Genomic DNA, 18,873 nt, shown 5'->3' on the forward strand with positions numbered 1-18,873 from the left:
GCCTAGTATAGAACACCATGTGCTAAACCAAGCTTGGATATTCTAAATAACACATGAGGTAAGGAGAAAATAACAATGATTTTTGTAGGACATTAAAAACTGATGATATAGTTGGGCAGAGTGTTGAACTCCTTTGATCCCAACACTCAGGAGGCAGAAGCAGGTGAATCTCTGTGAGTTCAAAGCCAACCTGGTCTACATAATGAATTCCAGGATAATCTGAGACCCTACCTCAACACCCCCTCCAATTAATGATGTAAGGTCCACTCCATGAGATGGTACCCATACCTGACACTGCTAAGTGGCCAAGAAGCTAGAAATAGATAGGTCATGGTCCTTGGAGAAAACTTACTACTATTATTCTGCTAAAGGAGCATAGCAATAAAATTACTCCTAATGACATTCTACTATACCCACAGAGCCAAGCGCCACTCAATCCTTATTAGAGGCTTCTTCTTACAATACATGGGAAATAACCTACAAATGGAGCACTCAGTGCCAATGGGATGTCTTCATCAGATCCTTCCCCTCAGGGGTCAGTGATCTGTTTGGAAGAGGGAGCAGAAAGATTTGTTAGGAACATCAGTATGGTTGTAGACACAACTGATGTTCATACCAAGTGACAGGCACTGTGACAGCATGCACAAGAGCCGAATAGATTCAGGCTAGAAAAAAATCCCAGCACTGAGAAGGGGAAGTGGGAACAGGGCCCCCATCACAATCAAGAAGTTATTTGCAATTGAAATCTGATAGGAAAGGGGAAATCAGTTTTCTCTGATGTAGTGTCACTGGACGTATTAACCACACTCCTTGGGTAGGCCCCATGCTCAGGAATAACTGCCCAGCAGAAAACTAACTCTGCAGTGGTTTTGTTGGCTTTTTGTTTTGTTTTGTGTTGGTATTGGTATTATTTGTTTTTGTCTTATTGGATTTTGTTGTTGTTGTTTATTTGTTTGCTGGCTTTAAGTTTTGTTTCTTTTGGAGAGACAGAAGATGAAGCTTGGTGGGTAGAAAGGTAAGGAGGACCTGGGAGGAGTTGGAGAAGGGGGAAGAATATGATCAATTTGTATTTCATAAAAAGATTTTACAAAAAGGAAAATAAATAAAAAAGGAAGAAAACAACAAAAAGGATTTTAGAAGAAAAAATAATTATGTGAGACTATTAGGTATAGAAATAAGAAGCATACTAAATCCTCCTTACAAGAAAATGTGTAGCCATAAATGTTTTCAAATTAAACAGAAAACACCTAAGTAGCTGAAGAAGTTAAGGAAACAGCATAAGATAATGCCAGTGGAGAGAAGAGAAGCTTTGGTCAGTGAGAAGCGAACAGGCAAGTGGACCAAACTGTAAGTCGGAGGCTGCGTCACTTCAGTGTGAAACGGAGAAGTGCTCACATGTGTGAGATGACCAAGAGAAACGTTGGCATTCCAGAGGTGAACGCAGAGTGTGGACAAAGGCATCTGAATATATAACATTAATTCTCTGTGAGTCCAGATTAGTCTTAAGACTCTTGGGGGAAATACATGATTCTTCCTTAGGCAAAATCAAATTTTAAGAACTGGCTCAAGGATATATAGAAAATTTGAGGCCAGAGGCGGGCGATGATAGCTCAGTGGGTGAGAAGAGGACTTCCTATGCCAACATGAGGACCTGAGTTCAGATCCCTAGTACCCTATGAAAGCCAGGAAGTTGTCTTTATTTGCCTCCAGTGTTGTGGGAGGTAGGGAGAAGGAATGGAGACAGAGGATTACTGGCCTTCCAGCCTGCCCAAAAACCAAACAAGATGAAAAATGGTGGTGCTCCAGATTCAGTGAGAGACCCTATCTCAAGAAACTAAGTAGATAGCAATAGAGGAAACCCACTATTTTTTTTACTTCTATGTGTCTTCATGTGCACGTGCGCATGCACACACACACACACACACACACACACACACACACACACGGTGGGGGGAAAGGGAGGGGGAGAGGAAAGGGAGGGAGAGGGAGGGAGGAAGGGGGAGAAGAAAAAACAAATGTACAGGAAATTTGAAGAGAATAACTTAATTACAAAAATAAAAAACAAAAATGAAAACAAACAAACACGATCAAACAGACAAAACCAAAGACAGATACAAGAGGGAAGAAAGTCTGTCCAAGAAGCAGTTCCAATACAGGGCCGTGGGGTTTGGTTGTGAATCTTAACAAGTTTACCATGGGTAATAATGGGTTAAAATTCAGGCAGAAAAGAATGGAATTTGTTTTCTTAAATTTTCTGGCTCTATTAAATATGGAAATATTTTATAAATAATGCTACAAATTTTCCAAGAAATAAGGACCTCGTTGAAAACAAACAACAAAGTTAGAGATTCACCAGAACCAAGTGGGATTCATTACAGGTGTGTAAAAGTGGGAACTATTAGAAAACCTCAGTGTATGTCATCTCTGCAATATATCAAAATGAGGAAGTCACAGTGGTACCCTAACTGACATATGAAAGGCATTTTTTTAAGAGAGGGCTTCATTATGTTACCTCCAGATACTCCTGCCTCAGTTTCCCAAGTACTGGTTTTATAAGCATGTACCAGCACACCTAGCTATGAAATGCATTTTGACAATCAGCAATGTCTATTCTAGAGGAGGAAGGATGGAAGAAGGGGAAAGAAGAGGAGGAAGAGAAGAGATGAGGCAGAGGAAGTGCGAAGAGAAAAAGAAGAAATTCCCAGTAATTTAAGAAAACTAGGGTACTTATTTGACACAATTGAGATCATCTATTTCAAAATAAGTGTCAGTATAATACCAAAATGTAGTACTCTAGATACTTGTCCATTAAAATTTAGAATAATAACACTCTTTAATTTTTTTCTGTGAACATTTATCTTGAGATAATAGAAAGTCCAAGTATTAACAAGTAGAGTGATTGAATCAGCATTCAAAAATTTACTCCTCCCCAACCTACTGGCTTTACTAGTGCATTTCATTAAACATTTAAATAGGGATTGATAACAGTCTCTACAATCTTCTGTATAAAGGGATGAATATTATTCCAAACTCTTTCTGCAAGTCCAGAATTACCTTTACATGGAAATAACTCTTTCTGCAAGTCCAGAATTACCTTTACATGGAAATAAGGAAAAGTCACTGCTTGAAAGAAACATGCAGGATAATAACAGATGCAAGGATCTTCAGGCAAACACCAGTAAATTCAACAGGACAGTATTTCAAAAGGATCCAACACCACAGCCAAACATTATTTATCCTTGAGGTACAGGGTGAGACAACATATGCAAACCAGAAGGCACAATATGACATATCAACAGAATGGAAGACAAAACATGATATTATTTTAAGGTGTGTGACTTTTGTTTATGCTGCATCTGCTTAACTCTGTGAAGCTGTGATTCCTTGTCTGTCTAAAACACCTGATGGTCCTAATAAAAAGCTGAATGGCCAATAACAAGGCTGGAGTAAGGATAGGTAGGGTTGGCAGGCAGAGAGACTAAATAGAAGAAGAAACAAGAAGCAAAGAGAGAACAAGGCGGTGGGGGGGGGGGACATCAGGGGCCAGCCACCCAGTCACCCAGCCATCGAGTCAGCTACAGAGCAAAAATGAAAGTAAGATATACAGAAATAAGAAAAGGAAAAAGCCCAAAGACAAAAGGCATACTTAAGTCAAGGAAAGCTAGCTGGAAATAAGTCAAGCTGAGTCCAGGTATTAGAACTAAGAGTAAACCTCCATGTGTAATTTATTTAGGAGCTGGGTGGCAAGCCCTCAAAAAGCCAAAAGAGTGAAACTTCACACAACACTACAGGGTTAGAAACTCCCAATGAGTCAGGTATGGAAAAAGTGTACGGAAACACACTTGAGGCCACATATGAAAATCCCACAGTTAGAACATCATACTGAGTGCCTGAAAACCCTAAGCTTAAGATCAGAAACAAGACATGGATGATATGTCTTGTCACTCCTAGTAGACATAACACTGTAAGTCCTAACCAGGGACAGCAGGCAAGAAAAGGAAGTAAGACACAGTCAAGCTCGACAGAAAGTTGTTAAGTTTTCTGCTTTCAGATGACAGGATCATATATAGAGAAAAATCTAAAGACTCTGCCACAAAGTTGTTTAGAATAATTCAATTCAGTGAGGCTGCAGGATGCAAAATCCACACAGTAAAAAAATCAGTGGCATCCTTTATGCCAGTAATGATCTAGTCAAAGGAAAAAAAATAAGAAAACAACTAATTTTAATTGAAAAAATAAGTTTAAATAAGGAGCTGACAGATGTCTACACCCCAAGTTGAAAATGAATCAACAAATGTGGCACACATGGATACAGAGGGATGTATTTACTCCTGAAAAGGAAGGGATTCCGAGGTATAAACATGGGGACAAACCTTGAGGAAATCATGCCAAGACTTCTCACAAAAAGTCACTGTGTGATCTTGCTTTCATGAGTGGGACCTAAGAGTGCCCAAATTCGTGGAGAATGTGTAATTAAAGGTGATTGGTGGGCATGGGGAAGAGGGTGATGTGCAGGTATTGTCTGATGGGCAGAGTTTCAGTTTTCATTACAATGGTTGAAAATGTGAGTGTGTGATGCTGCTGAGATGTACCACAATACAGTTAAGATGGTGCTGCGCATTTGATGGTAACAGTGCTTGGAGACAGAGAAAGTAGTCATCTTAACTTCTGAAAGTTGGTAGTTCTCTTCTGAGGCCGAGTCCTGACTCTTCACTTACCAGCCATGTGACCTTGGACATAGCATCTGTGAATATGTTACAAGCTAAATGAGAAAGGGGACGTCGCCATACTGTTTGAAGTTGTTGCTTGTGTGGCAACAAATCATAGTACGCTGTGTGAGTAGTGAGGCAATACACCCCTTTGTGTTTCTACTTGGGTGAATTAACTAGATCATTATCTACAGCAGGTAGACAGTGCCTACATGCAATGAGTCTTGACTGTTACTCTTTTGTAACTTCCTCATATAGGCTATCACAAGAGTCCCTGAGTTCTCTGCACGGAAACTCAGAGGAAATTGGACGCTTGGGGTTCCTGCTCTGCTCTCTAATAACTGGTTCAGTGTCTCTTGCATGGTCTGTCCTGTCACTGTGCCCTCAGCTGCTCAGCTGCTCCCCACGGAGCCTGAAGGAGGGCATTAGCATTCTCAGTTGTAGCACTGGCCACAATTCAGTTAATTTAACAAAAGAGTTTAATGACCCCAGATTATTTACACTTTCAGTTGTTTCAGTAAATTGTATGACAAAGTGTGGTACTTTAGCAAGCACGGGGAGCTATAATGTCAAAAGCTAGGGGAGTGTTTTTAAAACAACGAAAGTGTGTACAAAACACTAGTAGTTAATTTGTGTTCTAACAACATTAGTCAGAGTAGCTTAATAGATTTCTTGTCGCATGAGCTGGGTCCAGCCAGTGACCACTGTCCAAGCAGGCATCATGTGTCTCTGTCAGATTTATCCCTTGCACAGTCACAGCACATTACTAGCAATTGAGATAATGGAAAGGAATGTCTGAAGGGAAAAGAAAAAAGAGACAGGGAAATGGAAGAGAGGGGAGAGAGTGAATGGGAGAGGGCGATGGCAAGAATTAGTTTCTGAAAGTACCCATGAGTCCATTTGGTGATAGAACAAGAGAAAGAATATAGAGACACAAAGACACAGAAAGAGCTCCCCCCTACCCGGGTAGAATGCAGGAATCGATAAATAAACAAGAAAGGATGGAGTTAGGAAATGGCCATGTTGCAACCATCCAAACAATTCAGATAAGAATTAAAATGGATGCTGAACTAAGTAGAGGCTGAATGCGGCCGGACACACAGCACCCTCATCACATGTACTCACTGACAAGACAGTACAATCCTTTTATAATATTCAGAGTTGATGTTACTAATAATGAGCCCAGCCTCCTGCTGAGATGCCCAGGAAAGACATGCTTCCCTGGAAGTCCTGCCCCAGGTACATCACTTGAATCATGAGAAAACTCAGACAATCCAAACAAATTATCTAGCCCTTCAGAAATACAGTCAGGTATTCTCAAGCATAGCTACAATGCCAGCGCTTGGGAGCCTAAGGCAGGAAGGCCAGCCTGGGCATTATAGTGATGCAGAAATAAAAGAATTTAAAACAGAGAAGAAAACAAATCATCTCACGAAAGGCAAAGCACACTGGAAGAGAGGCTCTGGATGAAGGAGAGTGAAGGGCTGTTTAATCATTTGCTCTGGTGCTGGGTGCTGGGTGCTGGGTGGTGGTGGTGGTGGGGCAGGCAGGGTGGGGGTTCCTGGCCAATGAGAGACCCGTCTCAAAAACAAGTGAACAGCAGTGGAGGGAAACAACACTTGATGTTGTCTTCTAGCTTCCATATGCTGGAACTTATGAGAGCACAGGCACACACACACACACACACACACACACACACACACACACACAGTTTAAAGGTCATTTAAAATAAAAAATAGATTATTGTTGACATTATGGAGTATTTCTGAGCTCTCCTATTTCATAGTTGATTTTAATCATTATATATTGTTTTCAAATCAGATTATAACAACTTGGAGAAAAGAGGTAGTCATTGATAGATATAGTTTATATAGTGACTATTACTTTAGATAATAAATGCTCAAAACATTTATGTATTTATCAGCCAAAAACTGGAAAAACCAATGATGCTTAAATCGTCTTGGGTTCAGCACTCCCTCCTGTTTTTGACCTAGCAATATTAACAGGCACACAAAACCAAAGACTCCACTCTCCTCCTGACATCTGCCTTTCTAGGCTCACCCTTAAGGACTAGTTTGTGCTGCTCTCTCTTTTTCCACGCCTACCAGTCACGTCAATCCCCATAAACTGCCTCTGCCACCACTCTCCACTGAACCATCTCCAACACATAAGCAGCTCCCTCCTTCTAATTATGGTAGTTATCAACGGGCAGCTAGTCACTCGCACTTCCCAAGTGGCTGAGTTGACACTGTTGACCAGTTTCTGCCTCTAGAAACTCTCCTGACCCTTGCATCTTCCCTTCCTGTCCTTCTGTGGCCACTCTGGCTCTTCTTTCTTTACTGTTTCTCTCCTGGGTTCCTTTCCAAGCCCACCACTACATGGCTTCATTTGTCTCCAAGCTTACCTGTCCAACCACCACTAGTGGCTCTCCCATGACGTCTTATAAACTCAACATCTCTACATCTCCATAGCTCTGCCCCTTAGCCTGAGTGCTGCATATCAGAGAACAGCAGTCACCCACCTGAGATGAGGGGCCAGAGTCTGGCATCCATCCCCCACCCACATCTCAGCCTGCACAATATTCCTGAACTCCATCTCCAGGCAGTCTTCCCACTGTGGGCCACCAATTACTACCATAGCCACCATCTTCCAGCCTCTAACCCTCTGCATTTAAGACGATCCTACAAATATAGCTACAATGTTGCTTCCCTGCTCAGAACACCTCGGTGATAGTCTGTGATTTCTAACACAGCTCACAGCTCCTTCCTGACAAACACGTTGTGATGAGCTCTGGTTTCTGCCTGAAACAGTCTTTCCTATCCAATTCACCCATCTAACTCCTACCATCCTTCCTCTACAGGTAGAATTCGGTGAATATGGACCACTGTGTGCCTCTCCTGTTGTAGCACTTCCCTTCCTCATCAATTGCTGCTTGTTTCATGGCGTTTATACCATCTGTAACCACAGGCATCTTGCCTGCCACTGCACTGAAGTCAAAATTGTCACTCACAGGGCCCATGTTGATCATTTGTGAATTCTGTACCCTTCCAAGTTATCATTCATATAACACACATTTCTTTTCCTCGAACTAAAGTCTTTGAGAAATATCTTTTTCTTCAGTGCCTTTATCGAACTCTGAAAAAGCATCCAGTTCTATCCACAGATATTTCCCCCTAAATATTAATGTACTTTTCTGTCCTTACAATACACAAACTTGTCACTAATTTGGGTTCCAGTAATTAAAAAATCTGTGACTATTACTTCCAGATGAGATTATATCAACTTTGAGAAAGAGAATAGACCCAATGACACGTGAGTATAAATTCAGTAACACTGTCACTAAGAATATTAGAAATTTTACTAGGAAGGAAATAAAATTCTTAAATTTGGGTTTGTGAGTTAAAGGGTTTACTTTATACTTCACTCTTTTGATTTTAATTCATTTGTACAAGTAAAAATAATTTTCAGTTGTGGAAATTTCCATTAAGATACAAAGGGGGGGGAGGGCTTGGGAGGAAGGGAGGGAATGGGAGAGGGACCTGGAACTGACTTGTGAAGCAACCTTGTTTTTTATCCAAATTTAAACTGGAAAATAAAATAAAATAAAAAGATACAAAGGATGAGCCTAAAGTTTATACTGCCCTGTCTTATTCTACTTTCATTTGAATATATGTGGTGGTTTGAATGTAATTGGCCCCATAGACTCATAGGGAGTGGCACTATTAGGAAGTGTGACCTTGTTGGAGTAGGTGTGCTCTTATTTGAGGAAATGTGTGTGTTTGGGGGGGGGGAGTAGGCTTTGAGCTCTCAGAAGTCAAGCCAGGCCTTTCCTGCTGCCTTCAGGTCCGGATGTAGAGCTCTCAGCTCCTTCTCCAGCACCATGTCTGCCTGGCTCCCACCATGACAGTAGCGGACAAATCTCTGAAACTGTGAGTCAATGAAATGTTTCCCTTTATAAGAGTTTCTGTGGTCACGGTGTCTCTTCACAGTAATAGGAACCCTAACTAAGACAGTATATATAAACTTAGATTTTTTTTTAAATTTTCAACTCAGGAGAACACAGACTAATCAAATGAGAACTTAAATATGTGGCATCTCTCCTTTATGGCTTCAACTAAGGACTGAGTTTCACTTTAAACACATCACCAAAGCCAGTACCTGTGAGTGCCAAAGGAGAATACCTGTGGGGATCTTCCTCTGCGTGTGCCTGTGGGTCTGTCCCTCAGAATGTGCACTCTGATTCCCTTCACTAGAAAAGTTCTCTCCAATTGTGAACTTTTTACTGAAAAATAAGAGCAAGCCCACCACCCCAGCCACGACTAGACTGATGTGACCACCTGCAAAGAGTAAATCCAGGGAATGAGTTAAAGAAACCAAGGCACGAGGAGGCACTTGCCCGGTGTTTTCTCTCATATGCAGATCCCATGTTTTAATTTTTATATTTGTGGGAGGATATGAGGATAGGTCACAAAGCTTTAAAAATAAAACACTGGAAAGGAAAAGAAGCTCTTAAATGAGGAGGGGACAAAAGTAAATCCATGTGACATGAAGGCAGAGGGGACCACTAGGAGCCAGAGAAGAGCAGGAGAAGGGCTGGGGGGAACTAGAGCAGAATGACTAATGGGAAGTATGTAGGAAAATGCCATAGCAAACCCATTAATTTCTATGCTAATTGGAGAGGGAGGGAGGGAGGAAGGGAGGCATGGGCTGCGAGAGTTTAGAGAACAGGTCTAGGTTTCCGTTTTGGGAAGCACATCAGAGCTCACTTTGTCACCCCTCAGTGGTTTTCTAAACTGGAGCTCTGCCTGTGCAAGGCTGCCTCCTTGGATTTCACTTAAGTCATTAAATCTTGGATCTCATTCTTAAATACATGCTAAAAAGCTACTAATTATCAATGCAACATTAAAGACTTTGCATAGTTACAAACTTTTCCTGGCCCTATGCTGGTATGATCCTGCTGAGACAGTGTGTTAGCCACAGCCTTGATTAGTACTCTGGCTCAGTGTAAGCCTTTTAAATATGATTTAAGTTGTAATGCATGGAGGAGTCCCAGACATAGGATATTCACTAAAGAACAGAAAAACGGCTTCTATTAGTAATATCAGTAACAGAAGCACACTAGCAGATGAATATTTGTGCTAATCCCATTCGAGATACATTTTGGGGGGGATTTCGTATTTGTTGTTATTTGAAGCAGGCATCCTTTCTTTCCTCCTTTTTTTTTTTAGATAAAGAAACTGAAGCACAAAGAAGGGCTTGCCCAGGCTAGCACTTGAGCTGGGTTGGGAGCTCTGTGTGCTTCCTGACAATACCTGTTACAATGTATATGTGTTTCAGTAACATGGGACATGTTTACATTGTCATATCTAGTGAGAAAAAGAAAACATGATCACAAATAGACAAAGGGAAGGGGGAAAAAGAAAGAAAGAAAAGAAAGAACTTACCTAAATGTTTAGAAAAGAACCCCCCACGGTTTAGACAATAATTGCCCTACAGGATTTGTAAAGGTTTTCAGGTGGAAATATTCCTCTTCCCTTATTTAACTCCCACTTACAATCCCTCCATCCCCCTCCCCTAAGCTTTCTTTTTCCTAGTGTTTCTTTCTTTTCTTTCTTTCTTTTTTTTTTGTTTTGTTTTTTTTTGAGATAGGGTTTCTCTGTATTGCTTTGGAGGTTGTCCTGGAACTCCCTCTGTAGACCAGGCTGGCCTTGAACTCACAGAGATCCACCTGCCTCTGCCTCCTGAGTGCTGGGATTAAAGGCGTGCGCCACCAACGCCTGGCTTTCCTAATGTTTCTTATCCTTTCTTTCTTTCCTAGAAAAAAAGGGAATCTGTTTCCTTAGTTTGTATGTTGTTCCCCCACCTTTTCCTTCCCCAAGGCTCTTGAACACAAGAAGAAATGGCCCCAGATCCCCACTGTCTGATGACTCCTTCCCTCAGTACTTCCCAGGGGACAGACATGAGGAAGGGGCCCCTAGCAGCCAAGCTTTTTCGGGAAAAGGTGCAGCTGTTCAGTTATGGGGTATTTGTACACTATGTGAAGATATATTGCTGTGATTGGTTTACTAAAGAGCTGTATGGCCTGTAGCTATGCAGAAGGTGTAGTCAGAACTTCTGGGCAGAGAGAAGAAGTAGGAGCATAATCGAGGCACAGGGGAAATGCCAATGAGACACGGACAGAGTTGGGCATACAGAATGGAAGAAAGGTAAAAAGCCACGTGGTAAAATGTAGATGAATAGAAATGGGTTAAATGAAGTTATAAGAGCTAGTGAGGAGCAAGCCTATGCTATAGGCCGAACTTTCATAGTTAACAAAAATTCTCCAAAACATTGTTTGGGAGCTGACTGGCAATACATAAAGAGACTTGCTACATTCAGTCTCTCAGATGGTTTCTCAAATAGTTGAAATTAAAAAACAAACAAACAAACAAAAAAAACAAAACCAGTTTCAAAATTAAGGATGACTGGCTAGTTAGTGAGTCTGCATCTCCCTGGAGTTCTTTCCCAGAATTCCCCTTCCCCTGCACTTTTCTCTGCTTCTTGCTGGTGAATGATACCCTTTGGGGCCTCTGTGCTGGAAGGTCCCTGTGTGGTCTTTTCCTGCATCTTGTCCTTTTTCTGTTCTTGCTCTGTTTTCTTCAGGCTTACCTTTCCCTTCTGAGTACAACCTTGTCTCTGATTAATCTACCACCGGGCGGCTAGACCCTTGCTGTGGCCACCCCACTCAAGGCCACTTCCATGGTCACACGTGATTCCACTGAAGCAGGAGCAGCAATACTGATGCCTTGTTTCGTGGAGTCCAGAGCTCCCCATGCTGTCACAGGTCACCTGTCATCCCACTGGGATTCCATGTTGGGACATCTGTTAACTAGGCTGGTGACTAAGTAGGTCAGAGGCCAAGGGTCTGGCCTGGTGATCTTTTCTAAATTATTGGTTTCTTACTTAGATTAGCTGCATATTCATAAAAAATTAAGCCAGGCGGTGGTGGCGCACGCCTTTAATCCCAGCACTCGGGAGGAAGAGGCAGGCGGATCTCTGTGAGTTCGAGGCCAGGCTGGACCGACAGCCTCCAAAACAATACAGAGAAACCTTGTCTCGTAAAAAATCAAAAAAAAATTAAATTTGACTTGCCGGGTGTTGGTGGTGCACACCTTTAATCCCAGCACTCCGGAGGCAGAGGCAGGCGGATCTCTGTGAGTTTGAGGAAAGCCTGGTCTACAGAATGAGTTTCAAGACATCCTCTAAAATAATACAGAGAAGCCCTGTCTCTAAAAATACCAAAAAAATTTAAATTTGACTCTATATGCTCTATTGCTTTCTATTTGTAGATACATTTCCCATCAGCAATTTATTCTAGTAATAAAACAAAGAAAATGAATACGAAGCTGCTGCCTCTTTTTTGACTTTCTCTTCACATCTTACTCTCGTGCATCTCATAATAAGGAATATGAGACAGGTCCTCTATCGAGAAATGTTTGCCTTACTGCAAGCCTTCATTGCTTCTTGCCTGCTTTATTCCTAGAGTCCCTGTCCTGGCCATCCCATGCTTCCTGGAGGGTGGCTTCAGTCACTTCACGTTTGGAGAGAAGCATTTTCAGGTTGCCTTATTTGCTGCTCTATCCTGGCCAGCGATAGGTTCAGCTCTCCCCCACTCAAAGGAAAAATGGCACATACATTTCTTTCCTCTCTCTGTCTGTCTCTGTCTCTCTCTCTCCATTTCCATCTCCATCTTTGTCTCTCTTTCTCTTCCTCTCATTTGTTTAAAAACGAGGTCTTTGTATGTAGCCCAATTGTCTTGAAACTGAAACCCTCCTGCCTCAGACTACTGAGCACTGCAGTACCTGCCCCTCCCCCATTTATAAAAATGAGGTGTTATTTATTGGAGGTCAATGCAACTGTCCATCTGTCTTTTGGGATTTTAGATCTTTCCATGTGACCAAACGTATTTGCCATGAATTTCTTTCTCTCTTCTCTGATCAGGCCCACTCTGTGTGCCTCATAAGGTGTCCCATCCTGCTTCCTTCTGTGGCTGTACTTGAGACATGCTGTATTCTGTGACTGTCCCTGCCTTTCCCTTGCCCACGTTAGCACTCCCTCCACTGGAAAACTCCAGCTTCCTCCCAACGCTTCACCAAGCTTCCCATACCTCAGCATCACACACAGTATACCCTACACTGAAAATCCAACCATGCCACAGTTGTCTTCTAATCTGTGGCATCTTCCCACTTACATTCTCTGCTGTCAGAGAATGGAGATGATGCTCTGAGGTTTTTTGGAGCCTAGTGACATGGTGGATGGCCAGAGCTCAGCTGTCTGATAGACACCTTTGAACTGATAAATGCTCATTGTCCTGCTTTCTTTTAATTTAGTGAACGCTCTTATTCAATCCTTTAAAGATTGTGTTTGATTTCTCGTAAGTTCTAGGTTTATCAGTCGGTGGTACTTTACACGGATAACCTAAAGATGATTTTTACTGACTCCCCACAGTGGTATCATACCTATTTTCTAGAAAGCTGTGAATTCTGGGTACCAATTAAGACAGTTTCCTCAAGACGACTCTTTGGTTGCTGCCCAAAGCTGTTGAGCTGATGGGGCATCATTTACTTCAGCAAGTTTACATAATCCATGCTGCTCAGTGCTGCTCAGCATCAATCACTGCTTTAATCGCCTGTTGCTAATGTGCCTAGGTGATAAATGTCCCTGTATACCTGCTACTGAGGACAGTTTTGATTGATTTAACAAAGGTTCCAATTCATCCAGGAGTTGTGAAAGGCTCCATGGTTTCAAGGAACAACATCTGGAGATTTCAAGCAAGTCTGTGCTCCAAAGAAACAGTGTGTGGCCCTGTCTCAGAGCGAAGCAACATTGCTGCCCAATAGTCATCACTCCTTTCAGACAAAGAGTCACCTGTGGGGCATTTTTAAATGGTTAACTGACAGGGATGCAGATTTCTTGCTCACCTCTCATCACATTTAATCAGAATCACGCTGTCTGTTCCGATCCCTAGGGCTGCAGCTCCTTTCTTGAGAGAAAAGTGACTCTGTTAAGAAAAAATAAAAAGCAAATTATAATTAGTTCTTCATGAAGACAAGATTGAGTTCCTCTTTTGGCTTTTCCCCTTTGTTTCCCTTTTGCCCCTCCAATGCCCAGGCTTCTCGGGGGATAATCACTCACGCACACTGAGTTTTTGTTTGTTTTAGTTATATATGTGATTTTAAAATGTAATTATTTCTATGTGTGTGTTTTGCCTGCATGTTTGTTTGTGTACCATGTGGGTGCCTGGTGCCCACAGAGGCCAGCAGAGGATATTGGATTCCCAGTGACTGGAGTTACAGGCATTTGTGAGCTGCAGTGGGGATGAATCGAACCAAGGTCCTTCAGAAGAGCAGCCAGTGCTCTTAGCTTCTCAGCTATCTCTCTAGCCCTCCTATTTATTATGTTTCAAAATATACTTATTAGTTCTTTGAGAATTTCATATATGCATACAGTGTGTTTTGCTATTTGTTTCCACTCTTCCCTTAAGTCTTCCCATGATACCCCACACCTCCTTACACTCCTTCCAGCTTCATGTCTTCTCTTATTTTTTTTAATACAATTGACTGAGTCTAGTTTGTGCTACCCACATACTCATGAGGTGGGGCCATTCGCTGGAGCATGGTTGAACTAACTGGGGACCATGGCCTTAAAGAAAACTCTCTTGGCTGGGCAGTGGTGATGCACACCTCTAATGCCAGCACTTGGTAGGCAGAAGCAGGTGGATCTCTATGAGTTTGAGGCCAGCCTCATCTACAGAGTGACTTCCCGAACAGTTAAGGCTATGCAGAGAAACCCTGTCTCAAAAACGAAAACGAAATAAAACCTGCTCTTCCTTCCGTAGCAGCCATCATTCTCAACAGATCTCACCCGGGGAAGGGGTTGCTGAGTCCCTCCACGTGCTATTGTAGAATGTAGACTGTTTTCCTTTTCTTGTGCAGGTCTTGTTAGGCAACTACAGCTGCTGTGAGTTCATGAGTGCAGTGGTCCTGTCACATCCAGAAGGCACCGACCGTATCCATCTGCTTCTCCCTGACCTCTGGCTTATATAATCTTTCTACATCCTCTTCCACGATAGGCCCCAATCCTTGTGATCCAGAGGTACCATTTGTGGCTGAGCACTCTTCAGATACTTAATCTCTGTACTTTGACTACTTCTGAGTTTCTGTGTTAACCACTATTTCCTGAACAAATTTTCTCTAATGGGGTCTGAGAGCTACAATACTCTATGGGTATAGAGATAGAAATTTGGAAGGCAGTCTGATACTGAGTCAACTTAGCAAAATAAGAAATAGTAGTAGGTGAGCTCTCCAGCCATGGGCTCTTGGTCAGATGCTAGGCATGCATTTCCTCCTGTAGAGAATGCTCTAAATCTAAGTGGAAACCAGATGTTTACTTCCATAACATTCATGCCACTATTGTACCCATGCATATATCTTGCTAGGTTGGTTGTTATTATAGTTTTAAGGGATCATAGCCACTCATGCTTTTAAAATATTATAGTGAAACACATAATTGTGTAACTTAAATACTATGTTAACCATCTTTGAGAAATAACTATTTGTGTAGTCTTAACTGTTTTTACCTTGTTGTACAACAATTGCCAGCATCTATTACCCAGAACTCTTTTATTATGTAAAACCAAACTCTTCAATAAACAGTAACGCCCCGTTCTCTCTTTCCTCACCCCTGACACCCACCATCTTATTCTTGGTTTCTGTCAATTGGATTATTTTAGCATAGAATTCACTACATTGTATCTATGTAATCATATTACTGTGGATGCTTGGGTTGCGTCTACCTTTTGGTTATTGTGGATAATTCTGCTAGAAACACAAATGTACAGATATTTCTTGAAGATACTGTTTTAAATTTCTTGTGGTACATAGCTGAAAGCAGAATTATTGGACCACATGGTTGATATAATTTTAACTTTTGAGAAACTGCCGTACTACTGTCTACCTATTGTGTGATTTTTTTTACACATCTATCAACAGCACACTAAGGGTGCAGTTTCTCCACATCCTCACTAATATTTATGATTTATGTTTGAGTTAGAGAGAGGTTTTCCCTGCTGTCCAGGCTATCACTGACTCTCTGATTTCAAGTGATTCTTTTGTCTCAGCTCCCTGAAGTTGACTAGTGTTTTTCTGCCTCTTGATGTGATGATAACACCATGTGCTTTTGATATGCGCTCTCTAGGGAATGACCTAGACTCTCTTCATGTGCTTCTTTGGTGACATGTCTATTCAAGCCTTTTGGTTATTTTTGAATGGGATTGCTTTAGTTGAATTTGCTTGGGTTTCTTGAGGAAAGATAAAAATATATTGAAAATTGTAACTGGATATGAGGTCCCAACACAAAAAAAGTCTGAAACAAATCTCCCCATCTCGTGTGTGTGTGTGTGTGTGTGTGTGAGAGAGAGAGAGAGAGAGAGAGAGAGAGAGAGAGAGAGAGAGAGAGAGAGGGAGAGAGAGAGAATGAGGGCATGTGCATAATTCAGCTTGTATGCAGAAGTCAGAGGACACCATGGATATCAGTCTTCACCTTCCACTTTGAGACAGGGTCTCAAACATACGCCAGGCTAACTCTGGCCCCCTATTTTGGATATTTATCCCATGTTTACTTCTTCCATCTCCCAGAAAAGATACACTAAGATCATAGACACTGTGCTACTGCAGCTGGTTTTTATGTGGATTCTGGGGCTCAACCCCCTGGTATGCTTTACTCACAGAGCCATTCCCAAGCCCTGAACCATCTTTTCACAAACACTTAGCAACTGCCTCCTGTAATAATACACTGTATGACTCTCAAACTCACATTTTGCTCTTCAAAGCTTTCCTCCCTCCCTTTGACTTTTTTCTTAAATCAACATACAAAGTAATGAGTTTCATCATGGTATTCTCAGATGTATTTGTTTTCCTTGATCCATCTCTTCTAGGCCTCTCCCCTATCCTCTGTTCCCCTCTGGCTGGTTCCTTCCCTTCCCCCACTGGTCCCCTTCTGCTTTCACATCACATGTATTCTATATATCGCCCCCACCCTCCGCACATACACATCTAAAGTTTCTTTCTTCTCTGATGCTCATTGTCTAGCTTCAAGAACCTGTACTTAATTTTTCACAAATTTAGTGACATCGTGTGCATTCAAGTAGGAAGAGAAATTGTCCTAAGTCCAGCACTCTTCCTCCTCTGGAGTTGTAAGGAGGTGTTGTGTGTCTGGGGCCGGGCAGGTGGGTGATACTGACAGCCTGCTGCCCACTCTTGGTGCTTTTGCTTCCTGCTCGGAATCTGGGTCTTGATGGCTATAATCACCTTGGCATTTGGAGAGTTGGGCAAGGCTACCCTAAGCCCAGCTGTACAGCATCTGCCCATCAGCCTCTTATTATTAACTACAGATCATTAAGCTGTCCAAAAGGAGATCAGCTCCCTCAATTTACATCTCCAAAGGGCTGCTGAGTGGAATTTTAAATCATGGTTCTACAGAGGCGTGCTATTCTCCAGCGCCCAGTCCCCACTTGTCTGAAATTCTCAGTATGCAGTGCATGAGCTCAGAACATGTATGTTTTTATGGAAACTGTCCAGTAAAGCAGGAAATCACATTTGTAACAGCCAAAAATAACATCAGCCAATAAAGGGGACACACGAAAGGGATGAGTTTTGAAAGCTCAGTGTAGCTGGAAGTAATGAGAAAGGACCATTAACTTCATTTTACAACCACAGAAAGACAAAGTGACTATCTGTTACTAAGATACCTGGGAGAAAGAGCTCAGATGGGTCAGGGATTTTAAGGATGTGTGACACCGCTCCCCCCATCACAGACCAATTTGTAGTCTCTGCCCTTTGTATGTCGCAGAGACTAGGGGAACCTGGAGCAGAAGTTCAGAAGAGAGCAGTGCTCAGTCTCTTTTAGCTAGGAGGGCTCAGAGAGGCTAGCCATCCTGGCTGAAAAGGCACAAACACCTCAAATTGTGCCCTTCAGTAAATGTTCTCTGAAGCTTCGATCTGCAGATTGGCGAATTGTGACTAAGTAAGAGATCTGATGCACCTGCCCGCGAGAGGCGCGTTCTTGTCTGGTCCTTAATGGGAACGAACAGGGATCTGTAATTGAGGAGTAATTACAAAGGATAATTGATTGCTGTAAGGATGCCACAGACTGAAGGAAGCCCATACGCCCCAATAGAGATCTTAAAGATGGGGAACAAAGGTGATATGAGGCATGAAAAAAGAAAATTAGGCACCAAGCACTATTTATATTCCCAGGAAAGGGGACAGAAGCATGTAGCTAAGTGGTATCCACAAATAGCAAGGAGGAAGGAAACCAACGATCACAAAGACAGTCAATGAAGCAGCAGCAGAGACCAGTTGAGTGGTGTGCCTTTCTATGTGTGAGACAACATGTAACAATCATTTTTAATCCTTGGTCTCTTGTGATGGAACCACTGATGGATAAAACAGAGGAAATCAGCATCTAAAAGCCAATCTCCTCCCTGGATGCTGAGGATTCTGGGAGAAGGGTGTCCAGAGAGAACTTAGAGGGTGCCTGTCAAGAGCAGATAGATGGTCTTCACGTAGGAATAGCTGTTGCAATAGGGGCTGGAAGGGATACACTACTGTTGGTGTCTTCAGAAAGCAAAATTATTAACAAATTTGGAAGCCTCAAGGATTAAATTTTGTCTCCCAATAATGAAAATTAGTATAGTACTCTATTGTTCATCATTGGGCACATTACTCTTCTCTCTTTTGATTTGGAAAATATAATCAAGCTTTGACATAGTTTAGTATTTATTTGGGACTAAGTCATATTTTCATTCCTGGGTAACAGATATTAAAAGCCCATTTGATTTTTTTGTTTTAAACTAAACCAAAATTCCAGTTTGATGGAAAGTTTTGTTTCTGCATTTTTAATATTGAAATGTTGAAAACTTCTAGGAGAAAACATTTCAGGATAAATGTACAGACAACAGTTTCTGAGCCACAGTAGCATAGAAAACAGCCCCCAAACTGACAAATGGGACCTCATGAAATTAAAAGCTTCTGCAGAGCAGAAGTGACTATTAACAGAATGAACTAACAGTCTGTGGGGTGGGAGAAAATCTTTGTTAACTCTACTTCAGACAAGAGATTAATAT

The 18,873-nt window shown here is 41.9% G+C and overlaps 1 protein-coding gene across 1 annotated transcript in view; it reads right to left on the bottom strand.

Annotated features, from left to right (window-relative positions):
- The window catches only part of Gad2 (glutamate decarboxylase 2), a 66,457-nt gene that overhangs the window by 26,819 nt on the left and 20,765 nt on the right, over positions 1 to 18,873 (bottom strand). The window contains exon 8 of the mRNA XM_005082688.4: positions 13,670 to 13,749. Coding sequence (XP_005082745.1) covers positions 13,670 to 13,749 — 80 coding nt within the window. The remainder of the gene's footprint in view (positions 1 to 13,669; positions 13,750 to 18,873) is intronic.

This window comes from Mesocricetus auratus, unplaced genomic scaffold (genome assembly GCF_017639785.1).
Source record: "Mesocricetus auratus isolate SY011 unplaced genomic scaffold, BCM_Maur_2.0 Super-Scaffold_100013, whole genome shotgun sequence".
Lineage (NCBI taxonomy): Eukaryota > Metazoa > Chordata > Mammalia > Rodentia > Cricetidae > Mesocricetus > Mesocricetus auratus.